At 40.7% G+C, this 13,263-nt stretch overlaps 1 protein-coding gene across 1 annotated transcript in view; it reads left to right on the forward strand.

Moving 5' to 3' along the window:
* Positions 1-404: 404 nt before the first annotated feature.
* SLC9A9 (solute carrier family 9 member A9) overlaps positions 405-13,263 on the forward strand; it is a 538,678-nt gene continuing 525,819 nt past the window's right edge. Inside the window, exon 1 of the mRNA XM_030873292.2 lies at positions 405-732. Within this exon, the coding sequence (XP_030729152.2) occupies positions 558-732 (175 nt within the window). The 5' untranslated portion in view covers positions 405-557. The remainder of the gene's footprint in view (positions 733-13,263) is intronic.

Below are 13,263 nucleotides of genomic sequence, written 5' to 3' on the forward strand. Positions count from 1 at the left end.
TTGCTTCTAAACTTAAAAAAAAAAATCCTTGTGAAATCATTTTCAGTCTGTCCCCATCACATTGCTAGGCTTTGGTTGGAAAGGAAAAATCTCGCATGTGAGTGAGGTTATGATTCAGGAATTGGCTTTTTGAATTTAGAAAATGTTGGTGATGTAAGGTGATCTGCTTTATTATTAATCTACAATTCACCTGTTATGCAGCTTAAGAAGACTTGTTCTAAACGATAAGATCATGACTCAAGATCTCAGAATGACTGATAGCAGGTTTGTCCGATATGAAAGTTAATTTCATGGAATGAATCATTTAAAGACAGTAAGAGTTGATGATGAAACCACACTCTGGAGTTTGAAAAGAGACGAGGCTGCTTTAAGAGAGAAACAGGAAGTTGTAACTAGAAGCCATCTGAATACTAAGCCAAGGCAGAATGCTCATGAAGTAGCAACTTAAGTGGCAGTGTTATCCTGAAATCCTCAGGCAGCCAGACCGTCTTAGGCAAACCTTGATAAAACAGTCCTTATCCAGGTTTTTATCTAAGGAATCCCGAGTAGACTGGAGAATGGAGAGACAGCAAAGGTTCATGTCAGAGAGGGACGAGTATCAGTTTCAACATCAGGGAGCGGTGGAGCTGCTTGTCTTTAATTTTTTGCTCATCCTTACCATTTTGACAATCTGGTTATTTAAAAATCATCGATTTCGCTTCTTGCATGAAACCGGAGGAGCGATGGTGTACGGTGAGTGCAGAAACTGTAGGATTGATGTGAAACTTGTTGCTTGGGCGTAATTAGAGACTTGTGCTCAGATGGCAAAGTACCGAAACTGGAGAAAACATGCTGATTGAAATGTCATTAGCTTGATGAAAGGTGCTGCAGCATAATGAATGCTCATCTCTATCCAGATGAGCTGCCAAAATTTGCCTTGTCACAAGAGTAAATGTCACAGTCATGTTCTCACGCAGCACATAATGCGAGCCTGTCGACAGATGCAGGTCCATTGTCATGTGGGGAGACAAACAGGGCTAGCTGTTTGTTTTTGTAATGATAGACATTGGGAAGTCACAGAGAGCAGCCTTCTTTCACTGGAGGGGCTGATGGGCTTTATAAAGTTCTAGAAATAACATCACTTAAACATGTATTGAGTAAATCCTCTTACATCAACTAGTTTCAAGAAGAAAACTTGCAGAACGTATGTATTCCACCCCTACTATTGGAGTAATTTTGTTCAAATCTATTTTAATTATATGAGCATGTTTTATTTTCTTATAATACACAAGTTTCTTTATGCAGTGCTCTTCATTTCTTAGCCTGATTTCATAATTTCTAGTTTATAGTTATTATTAGTATGATTTACTATGTATCGTCTTTTTTGGAGGGAGGGACAAGGTGTGGAAAAGAATTTAACCTTTTAAGCTCCCAAGTATTGCTCTTTCTGTGCAACTTACCATGTCATTCCTTTCAGAAAGCTTAATAAAATGTGACAGAGATTTTCCAGTATGTACTCTCATCTTTTAAAGTAAAGTGTAAGACACTGGTGGTTTTAAAACTGATCTGATTTATGAAATAGTTTGCTTTACCACTCTTAGCCTGATAATGGATAGGAACTTTGAACACAGTGGAAACAGCTGAGGCATTGTTATAAGTCATAGTAAAGAATATACTTTTATATTTCACTTCCCTTATTTTGGAGGTCCTAAAGCCTTTTATACCCCCGAGGTTCAGGGAACAGGATCCGTGCACATTTTATATGCTAACCATATGATGTCCTGATGATAACAATGTACAGTCATGATTTGAGACCATAAGAAATCGGATGCCTTAGCTGGATCCCACTGTGAGATACTTGAGCTAGAAGGCAGAAGTTTTAGGCTAAGCAGTGTAATTTCTTTCAGGAGACTGATGTGCTGGTCCATTCAGAGCACAGTTAAGTTCCTTTCCATTGAGGGACTTAAAAAACATAACAAAACTCTCATTTGAGGGGAAAAACTTACAATCAGGTTAAAGAGAAATGGTCAGAGAGAAGGGAAGTGACACCAGCTGATGTAAAGCCCTCGGCGCCAGTCACTGCCCTTCTCCACCATCAGTGGACCAGGCTTTCTACTGACTCTTCTAATAAATAATCAAAGAGGATATAGGATGTAATCTGAGAAGCCAGAAACAATGTAATTCTTGGCATTAAATTAAAGGGCTATATATAGTTTAGCAAAACAACACTGGTTTTAAAATTATGACCCTTTCTTAGAGGGGAAGATTTCTTCACAGCCCTGAATTTGATTGAACTATGACTTATTTACCAATTTCAGCTTATCTATGATGGAGACACTGTTTTGTAAAACTTTTGATTAAATTTTGCTGACCTATTAAAATTCAGACATACTTTGTACTCACGACACATAAATGTAACTTTTACTTTTTAACATGAAAATTCCCAGATTAACTTTTAATCCTTAAAAACTGCAGGAAATACTTTTAAGTTGTGGTTGAAGTCATAAAATATTAGTACATTTACTGTGTAGCACAGGGAACTATATTCAATATCTTGTCGTAAACTATACTGGAAAAGAATTTTAAAAAGATTCGGTTTTATATATGTGTGTGTGTGTGTGTGTGTGTGTGTATATGTAAAACCAAATCACTTTGCTGTACTCCTGAAACTAATGCAATATTGTAAATCGACTATACTTCAATAAAGAAGAAAAAATATTAGCACATTGAGCAATAGTTGAGATAGTGTTTCTCTAAATTGCTATTCTTAAGGCAGTTTAAGCTTAAGGTTTGTGTGGGATTAAGTTGAGCTGTCTGATTTCTGTCCTTCTTTTATAAATTTTTTTATATGGGAGTTATTGAAAACAAGTTCTGAAACACTGCAATGTATAAGGATTATAAAAATTATGGAGACATCCACAGATATGTATAACTATCCCATTACTAGAATTTTTAGTATCCTTGAGTTATCTTGAGCTGTATAAATCAGTGAAAAGACTTTTATTTTAGTGTTGTTTAGTTTTTTTTTATTGGCATAGAATTATAATTGTTGGAATTTAAGGAGATCTTAAAGGTTATTTTCTCTAGCCACCTCATTATACAGAGGAAGAAACTAAATCTCAAAGAAGTGAACTTGCCCTAAACTGAATAGCTACTCATGGCGGCGTCCATGTGATTTGACTCATCCACAGGTCTAATAAGGTTCATGTTCATCTCAAAAGAGTTCTCACTGACAATCTCTGAAAATAGTCCATATGGATAGCACTGGTGACATCTCATATGTCTTCTTCAGGGATGATCTAAATGTTATGTCTGAAATATTTATTAGGGACTTTCTGTCAGTGATGTAATAAAATCATCTGAAACTACAACAGAGAAATAAGAGGGACATTCAGATAAACCTTTTGTTGTTGTTGTTTTATTGGAGTATCGTAGCTTTACAATGTTGTGTTAGTTCCTGCTGTACAACGAAGTGAATCAGCTATATGTATACATATATCCCCTCCCTCTTGGACCTCCCTCCCACCTCCCCCCCCCCAACCCACTCATCTAGGTCACCACAGAGCACCAAGCTGAGCTCCCTGCGCTATACAGCAGGTTCCCACTAGCATGGTAAGGGGAAGGGAGATGCCAAGTGAATGAATCTCCCAGTAGCTGTAACTGAATTTGAAATTCATATATTGGGAAGGAGTCAGAGATTGTAAGTCCAGCTTCCTCATCTCACAGGTAAGGAAATGAAGACTTAGAGATATGAAGGTCATGTAATTAGCCACCGAGCTGGGCTATCTCTATTAAGAGATGCTGAAGATATTTTAAAATAAATAAATTCTTTCAATGATTGTCGTAGAGAGAAGATGTATCTGTGAGATCCAGATGCATCCTCATATTGTTTATGCTTTCAAGATTAGTCAGATAGATTCTATTTTCCAGAAAGTCCAAAAGAATGAAATTTCAGAGTAAGACCAAATAAACCCCTTCATCACCAGAGGATGGAAGCCATGGCTCTTGTGAGAGTTCTGCCAGGGGCCTGGTGATAATCAATGGGGAAGAAAAGAAACAAAACTATGGTTCACGTTGAACTTTTAAAAGTTTTTTTTTATCTTAAAGAAGATGAACACTTGAAAGTAAACTGTACTTCAGTCATCTCCATCTTACAGACAGATATGCTTGTAATGAAACATCTTCTAAAATTGCTTGGTCCTGTACCTGACGCTTATCAGTGAATTTGACTAACAGTTCCCCTACTAGACTGACTACTGCTCTTACTCTCGTCAACTATTTATATAACGTTTCATTTTCCTCTGCATCTAGGACCATAAATATTTCTCTAAGGCCCTGGATTTCCTGTTTCAGCCCAGCCAGCCTTTTGCTTTCTGTCACTATTCTGCCGATATGTGTCAGTTATCCTTTAGAAGACACACTAGATGTTGACGCATTTTATCTGTATATGGGGAAATCCAATTAAAAAATTTTAGGGAGCAGGGTCTTAGGAAATGAGCAATTAAATAAAAGTGAGGAGAAAAGTGATCAAACAGAACATTTAACTGCTCTTTTATAGTTATTGTTAGGAACAATTTCCAAGTTGTTAACCTTATATTATATGAAGTGTTGTAGAGGCCAAGAAAAATCATGGGTGGTGTCTGGTTTGACTCTGGAGTTCCTTGGAGATAATTCTGATACTCCAGATACAAATAATCTATCTTTCTTGGTATCAAGCGTCCTAGGATGCTTTTAAAAATTAGTGGCAGCATTTTAACAATATTTTTGCTTCACCAGGAACAGTGGTTGGTAATTGTGTCTCATGACATTCTACAGCTCTCATTATTTCAAAATCAAAGGATTAGATTCCATAACTGGCTTAAAGTATAAGCCATGATGATATTCACTTAAATTGGACTAAAAGCTTAAGAGACTATTAATGGTCAAAATATTGACTGGCAGCAGATGGTGCACTTAGTGCTGCTCACTTAGGGCCCTGTATCCATTGCTCGTTGTTCATAAAAGAAAAATTGCTCCTTGTTCCCTGATAGCATTAACAATTCCATTACACATCACTGGGGGCTCCCTTTGTAGGACATTCATAATGCCATGCATTTGAGGGTTGGGATCTGAGTTTAGGGACAGAACAATTTAAATCTCTTAGAATTCTACCTTTGATTTCACAGGCTTATAATATGAGGGACAGTCTCCAAATACAAGGGGAAATCTTGCTCACTGTTTAGTGGGCTGAAGGGAAATTTTAAGCCACAAAGTTTAGATTTTGAATTCATTAAACTATATTATATTAACCTATTAGACTATGTCTGATGCTCTAAGAATATATTTAGCGGTTTCATAAGGCCAGCTGAGTTCACTCAACGGCCTGTTTTTCAAGATTTAAAGAAAACATAGTTACCTAGTCAAGCACTAAGGTTTTAAAAGCTATTTTTCTTAAAAAATCATAAGGCATTAATTTTATCCTAGCACTGCTTGGAGGTTCCTCAGGATAAAATTGTCTTGGTGGACATGGTGTGGCTCTCCCCTGCTGATGCATTTTACTCTGCTTCAGTCCAGCCCTGCCTCCTTGACTGCCAGGCCCATAGGAGATGTTGACTTCACACCCTTCTCCCTGCCTGGAAGGCCCTCCTGAGGCTTTTTACTTATGCAAATGTAGCATGCTTTATGGAGAAAGCATTGGATGCTCTCTTGGGGATTTGGGTTTTTAAATCCTTATGATTTTCTTTTTTTTCAGTAGCTAGATGCATTACTTTGGGCAAGCAATTTAATCTCTAGCCCTAGTTTTCTTATCTATAAAATGAGGAAGAAATGAAATAGATTTCACTAACCTTCCTTCCAGCTTCAAAAGTCCTTCAAGGGCTTCCCTGGTGGCGCAGTGGTTGGGAGTACGCCTGCTGATGCAGGGGGTGCGGGTTCATGCCCCGGTCCGGGAGAGTCCCACGTGCCGCAGAGCGGCTGGGCCCGTGGGCCGTGGCCCTTGGCCGCTGGACCTGCGCGTCCGGAGCCTGTGCTCCGCGGCGGGAGGGGCCGCAGCTGTGAGAGGCCCACATACCGCAAAAAAAAAAAAAAAAAAGTCCTTCAAAATTCAGGCTAAGACTGACATTAGCCATCAGGCAACTCTCAGCCACTCCAACTCAAACCAATAGCTTTTTTTCCCAGAACCCTACCAGCCTATAATGACATCGGAGTCTTTCTCCCAGATGGGATTTTAATTAGTGTTATTTTACCATTCTTAGTTCTTCCAGTTCTGCTCTGATTTTATATGGAATGCTCAGTAAATCCTGTTGAATTCCTGTTAGCAAGGCAAAGAGAGAAAGTTGTACCATCCGAACAGTGAGGTCTGGCTGTGGGTTTGGGGATCTGTGGATGCATGTCATATGAAAACCGGAGTGGCTCTGATTTAATTTGAAAGGATCTGCAGGAAAGGTAATTAGGGTTAAGAACCTAATGAATTAAACTTGCTTTCCCTCTTGGGGGAAAAAGAGGTTGGGTTTAAGAAGCTTCGGAGATCAGGGCCAGGTTTTCCATGCTGTAAAGTGTTAGCCAAGGAAAGTTCGAAAAAGTGGAAAAAAATCAAAGATGTATAGCTCTGTGTAGGTTTTTCAAAGTTGATTTTAAGAAAATAACCTCCTATGTATCCTGCTGTGCTTCTGAATCACTAAGGAGCTACAGAGGAAGCCCGTAGAGCAAACTACTGTGTTGCCTCAAAGGATCCCATCTCAGACTCTAAAGGCTAATGAGTGTGCACATCAAGAAAATGAATTTTTGATTTAAACTGTTTATGGAGATATTATATATAGTCTAAATGGTTAGGCAAGTGGTAACATGATAAACTAATATTTGCTAAACATTTATTATGTCAAAATAACATATAATAAAAATAACAATATAACAAGTAACAATAATAAAAATAGCTAACACAAATAGCATTTACAGTATGAATTATGCTGTCATAAGTACTTTACATATATTAACTCATTTAATCCTCACAACAACCTTTTTTTTTTTTTTTGCGGTATGTGGGCCTCTCACTGTTGTGGCCTCTCCCGTTGCGGAGCACAGGCTCCGGACGCGCAGGCTCAATGGCCATGGCTCACGGGCCCAGCTGCTCCGCGGCATGTGGGATCTTCCCGGACCGGGGCACGAACCCGTGTCCCCTGCATTGGCAGGCGGACTCTCAACCACTGTGCCACCAGGGAAGCCCAACCACCATTTTTTATGTGGGGAAACTGAGGCACCAAAAATTAAGTAACCTGCTTAAGGTCACACGTACTAGGTACCTAAGCTGGGACTCATACCTTGGCAGTTTGGCTCCATAAGGCCACTGGGTATCACAAACATGGGTGTGTTTGTGTGTGCATGTGTGTGTTGCACGGGGGAGATATTGTCATTTTTATGTTACAGATGATGAAACCAACACTCAGAGACATAAAGTGACTTGCTGGTAACCACCAGGGCTGAACTTCAAACCCACGATCATAAAACCCATATTCTTTCACCTGTATCACACATTTAGCCCTAGAAGTGTTGCCGTTACTTAATAAATGTCTATTTTGTGCCAGGTGATAGTACTTTAGAAAGTTTATAAAAGAAAGAGATTGAAAGATCTAACTACACATTAACCCTCATGGCTAATCATCACCATATCCATGCAGAAAAGGTCTGAGGATCTTCAGTTTGTATCTAAGGAAACAGAAACAAAAAATTTACAACTATGGCCAAGGCTGCCCGCAATAATTGGGAGAAACACCATTTTTGGAAGCTAGTGCTCTCAAATTCTGGCCACAGTTGTCCTCTCGTCAAAGTCTGCTGTTGGTATTTAACTCTCCCAGGAAGTTAGGAGTGCGGAGAGGTTGGGAAAGGGAGGTGGATCGTTAAGTTTTCTTTTTACCTTGAGGCCTCAGAAACATTATACTGTCCATAGCCAAAAGCCCAGCATGGGAAAGACAGTGGGGGCAATATGGTGAAAGCACATCCACGCCAAGCAGCTGGGTTGAAATGTCGCAGTGAGAGTGATGAGGCTGCCCCGGAAACACCTGCCCCAGCATCAGGGAAGGCGGTGTTGCAAGTCCACGGTGATTCTGGTTTTAAATGCCTGTGATTGTCAGGATGGGTGGGGAAGGAACTACAAATGCCTTATTCAGGTGGAGTGTGCAAAACTAGGCTTTCATCTCACCTTAGTTTAATGGAATTAAATTTTTGGAAGAGACTGAAGATAAAATTACTTATACCTCTGGGCTCTCCAAGCTTGATGAAACCTGTGTGCATGAACCTGAGGTGACATGGATTTTGATGGAGTTCTATGACTGTGATGGCAGTCGTATTGGTAGAAACTGCTGTCTTACAAGACAGTGCTTCTCACAGTAGGGTTCCAGAAGCATCAGCATCACCTGAAAACTTGTTAGATATGTATATATGTAGCCCCCAACCCAGCCTTATTAAGTCAAAAACTTGGAGTCCAGCAAAGCAGTGTTTTAATGAAACTTTCAGAGGTTTCTGATGCACTAAAGTCTGAGAACTACTCCACTAGGAAAATGAAACATCCAGTTTCTAGTTTTGTCTCCTTTTCTCCTATCTTTTTTCTTTCTCACTTCATTACCCTGCTGTGATGAAGAGAGAGTTTGGGAGACAATCTCCATGTATTGGAGAGTCCCTTCCTCTTTCACTATCTAGAATACTTCGTGACATTTCCACCTCTGGTTTGAGAAAAAATAGACTGTTCTGTGTAAACATTATAAAAGAAATCATTTTGTTTTAGTCAGTATTTATCTAGGTAGATATCTCTATATTTCTTTTGTAAACTTTCTAAGATGATTTCAAGGAAGGGTATTAGCTACATATAAGCTGTGGCTGAGATAGTTTCTAGAGAAAAGTTACCTATAGTGTTATGTTAGGAATCCCGGAGTGCTGTGAAATGTGTGTGTTTGTGTGTGTTGTATGCACAAGTGTGTGCATGTGTGTGTTGTCTGGTATGCACCAAGGATGGTTGTGCACATCGGGCAGCCTACCATGGTGGAAGATCTCATGGTTGGGACTCTGTCATTTCACATATGACTCTAACCTGTGAGAAGATAGAACTTTGAATGGATGAAGCATCCCAAGGTGGAACAGCTTCATGGACCACTTTCCACCTTGGAATATCATGGGATACTCTTGTGGGCAGATGCCCCAGACAGACCTGTTCTGAAATCGTTATGGGATGCTTTTCTTCAGCAAAGCAAGTTGGTAGTGAGCCAGCACAAAGCAATAAATTATGTCCCTTTTAGCAACACCCACACCTTCCTTTAGTCCTTTGAATTTAGAAGGTTGGTGGGAGGGCAGAGAGAGAACAAAAGTCCTAAATAGCCAGAAGGCATTGTATATTTTTACTTTTGGTTCTATCCCTGACTAATCTCAGTGTAAAACTAAACTGCTAAAGGAAAATGTTAGGGAATGCATTTAGCATTTGAAACTCAAACCCATATCATCCCTGTAAATCAGTGTTCTGACAAAGGCTTTGATAAGACGGTAGAGGTGGATAAATATCAAGTAAACAGTTAAAAATTGTAGCGATAACACGTAATATCTAATATTTGTGAATACTATCTTACAGTTAAATGGTGTCCAGCGATTTGGCTTCCTTCGAATATTTATCACACCCTTTCCTTCTTCATTTCCACATTTGGATCCCTAGTTCATATTTTTTAATCTGAGTGACTGAAATAACATCTTAGATTCCCTGCCTTAAAGAGTCTCCCACTATAAAAAGTCTTAAGAGTGGTAAAGAACACTCTTCCTTGGCTTTATTTTATTCCTGTCATCTTGAAATTCCTCTTCTCAAATTCCTTTGTTAAATTCTTTTTCACATAAATAGACACTCTTTCTGATGTTAACTTCCTCTCCATGTTCCCACTGTTTCTCAATTCTCTTTTCTCTCTTCGGATAATTTTCTCCAAACGCTCTTTCCTCTGCCCCGAAACAGAACAAATCTGCCTCTTCAAAAGGAGCTCACTCTGTTCTTCCTCAGGATCTTCTTGGCAACCATCTCTCCCTCTTGAACACCCTCACTGGGGTCCTTGATCTCAGGTGCCCTAGTGGGCCACCCAAACTGCTCGATGTTCCCGATTAGCACCCCACTTATTTATTTCCATGTGCTTCTCCCTATAAAGTCCACGCCCTCTTCTCTCCCTTGCAAATCCAGTGCATCCTTAGGAAGATCCTCTGCGAAGCCTTCCTTAACACGTTAGGGGGTGGAGTTAGTTGATCTCTCCTTTAGGGTTCTTTGGGACTTTGTACATTCACTTGTTAAAAAAAAAAAACGGTATCTGTTAGGATGTGTTCCACTGCTAGTCACAGGAACCCTGACTCAGACAGACTTAAGCAACATGGCAATTTATTATCTCCCATAACTAGAAGTCCAGAGAAGAGTAGTCTTCAGGGCTGGCTGATTCAGCAACTGCTGTTGTTTTCAAGGATGCAGGTTTCTTTTCCTTTTCTCCGCTCTGCCATTCCCAGTGCTGACTTCAATGCCGGGCTGGGAGCAAGGTGGGCATGGCAGTTCCTGGTGTCCTGACCAGGCACAATAATAGCCTGAGGAAGAAGAGAGCTCATCTCTCCTCGTCCCCTCTTTTAGGATGTCAAAACTTTTCTAAGAAGCCTCCTAGCAAGCTTCTCTTCACATTTTATTGACAGGAATAGAGTTACATGCCTTCTAGTACCAATTATCAGCAAGGGGAATAGAAACACCCTTGGAACTGAGAGAGAGGTCACCTTACCCCGAGCACATGTGGGGAGGGATGGTTAGCGGAAGAAATCAGGGTTTTGTTGGGAAAAAGAGGGGATAGATGCTGAGTTGCCAATCAGCAGTGTCTGATACCCTTATTAAGTTGAAATATCATTTTACGTAGTTTAAGGATTTATCTTGTTTTTTCAGTAAGAGACAATACCTCATTTATTTAGATTATTCTTGGTAGCCACTCTGTGCATAGAGAGTGAAAGAACTACAAAACTCAGTTCTTCAATCTTCATGTATTAACTACATTTTCTTGAGGCTCCTAAATTCTCTCCAATGTCACGTGGCATTTAAATATACCTGTGTGATAGTCTGATGCATGTGTATAGGAAGAGAATCTGAAAGGAGCCCGCTGGAGTGTGCCATGCAGTGTGGCAGTGTGCGTGATAGTGTGTGCACACAATCACTGGTCTGAACATAGCCAAAGAGATTTCAACATGTTGTGTTTTAAAAACCATACTGTTATCCATTTCGTTATATATAAATATGGTCATTATATATAAAAGTAAATCCCCATCTATATTCCTCTGAGAAAATTCTCTTTAAGATAACATTTCAGCATCATGTAGAATGACTAAATAAGATGCAGGGGAACTGGTTATGAAATGCAGGCTTAATATAAGAAGACACTTAGGAAACCCTTGTACCTTATTCTCACTGGAAATCAGGATCATAGGATTGGGCAGAAGGAAGACGCCTGGTAGGATTAAAATACTTTAATATTTTATGATCAGGGCCATATTTTATTCATTTTTATAATTCCCACAAGTCCTAGAGCAACGCCTTCCATGTCTGTAGCATGAAAGCAGAAGGAGGGAGGAAGGGAGTGGGGTTTTCTCATATTTTCAAAGTGGAGAATGGAGGGCCAGTCCAGAAAGAGGAGGCTCATATTTCTAAATGTTTCGCATTTGAGTGCTCGTGAGGCTCTTTCCTCCTTCCTTCCTGCGTCCCTCCTTTCCTCTCCCACAGACATCACCATGTCAACTGTATGTCAGGCATCCGCTATGAGAGTTATATTGCAAGCTCTGTAAGGACAGGAACATCACAACATTTGGTGTGATGCTCCTTACATGTGACATTTTAAAATGTCGGTCACTGACTAACTACATAAACTCAGAGGATCCTTTTCTTCTTGAATCCAAGGGAGTTTGTGGACTTGGAGAAAGTTGGGTTATAACTGCCTAAAGTGTTTGGCTTTTCTAGAGAAAAAAGAGATGAAGAATAGCACAGCTTCTGCCCTAAACAGTCTCATTATCCAATGGGGGTGACAAAGCCAAACTCTACAGAGCAGTGCTGAACAATATATATCTTTATATGAAATGGGGCCAGAAAGGGTGTGGTGCAAACTATAAGTACTCAAAGATTAGGGAACTTAGTGAGTACAGGCTGCATCAGAGCACAGGTCCCCCAGCTGGGACTTGAGATGGACTTTGTAGGATTGTGAGGACCTTAGGGATGAGGTCTGTTTTCCAAGATCTGTCTTGGGGGTTTGTGTGCTTCTGGGGCAAGGTCAGCGTTCACTAGAAAGCAAGTTCCCACTGCTGTCACCCTAGTTGCCCAGATGCTCAAACTTGTAGACCCAGGGGATGCATCTGGACTAGAGTTTCTGCTTGGAGAAGGTAATGCCACCAGCCGGCCAAGTGACAGAGCTCAGCAAAGTGTCATGCTTGTGAGGATACAACCTGGGGTCAGGGCTATGCACACATGTGTTTGTGGTATTGCTTTGCTGGGACAGGCTGCCTCCTTTTCTCCTCGGGCAGGTAGGGTTCTGGTTCGTGGCTTACCAAAGAGAGTACTGGTTTGTGTCCATAAGTCATGGTAGACAGTCCCCTCTTTTCTTCTTCTGTGCACAAGTGGTTGATGCTCTGTTTACCCTGTATCTTTGTGGGAGTATAACAATAACCCCTTTTCATTAGCATTTTCTTCCTACTAGCAATCCTACTTTATCTGTCACCTGCTGTCCTGCAATACTGGGCTGGAGTGTGTTAACTCAACATTCTGCATTTGTGTCAGCATACAGCTAAAGCTCTGAGTGGCTGTCAAAAGCATTATGAGGCTCTATGAGTAGGTGTCTGGCCTCCAACATTAAGGATTTTCTCGTTGCTGCTACTGCACACAAATGCTGGATGCATTTCTTAACCGAGTGCATGGTGAGGCTGCAACTTCCCCACTGGCCCTTGTACTGTGCCAAGATGTTGATTCCTCTCAACTCTTGGGATTGGGAAGAAGGAGGGCCAGGGCCTTCTGTCTAGTGTGTTAATTTGGGTCCTCCAAGAAGCAGATGCTGGAGAGAGATTAGCTGTGCAAAATGTTTATTGGGGGAAAATCCCTTTGAGGAAAAATGGGGAGGGAGACTGCGGATGCTGGGCCAGCTATCAGGTCTTGGAGCAGCCCAACCAAACCCTGTGGAGAGAGGGAAGGAGGGGAGGCTGCGTAGGAAAAGGTTTAGGCTGCGGTGCAGTTCTAAGAAAGGTTGGGCAAAGCTGATGCGGAGTCTTTGAGCCATGGTGACCCTT

Source organism: Globicephala melas, chromosome 4 (genome assembly GCF_963455315.2).
Source record: "Globicephala melas chromosome 4, mGloMel1.2, whole genome shotgun sequence".
In the NCBI taxonomy this organism is placed as follows: domain Eukaryota; kingdom Metazoa; phylum Chordata; class Mammalia; order Artiodactyla; family Delphinidae; genus Globicephala; species Globicephala melas.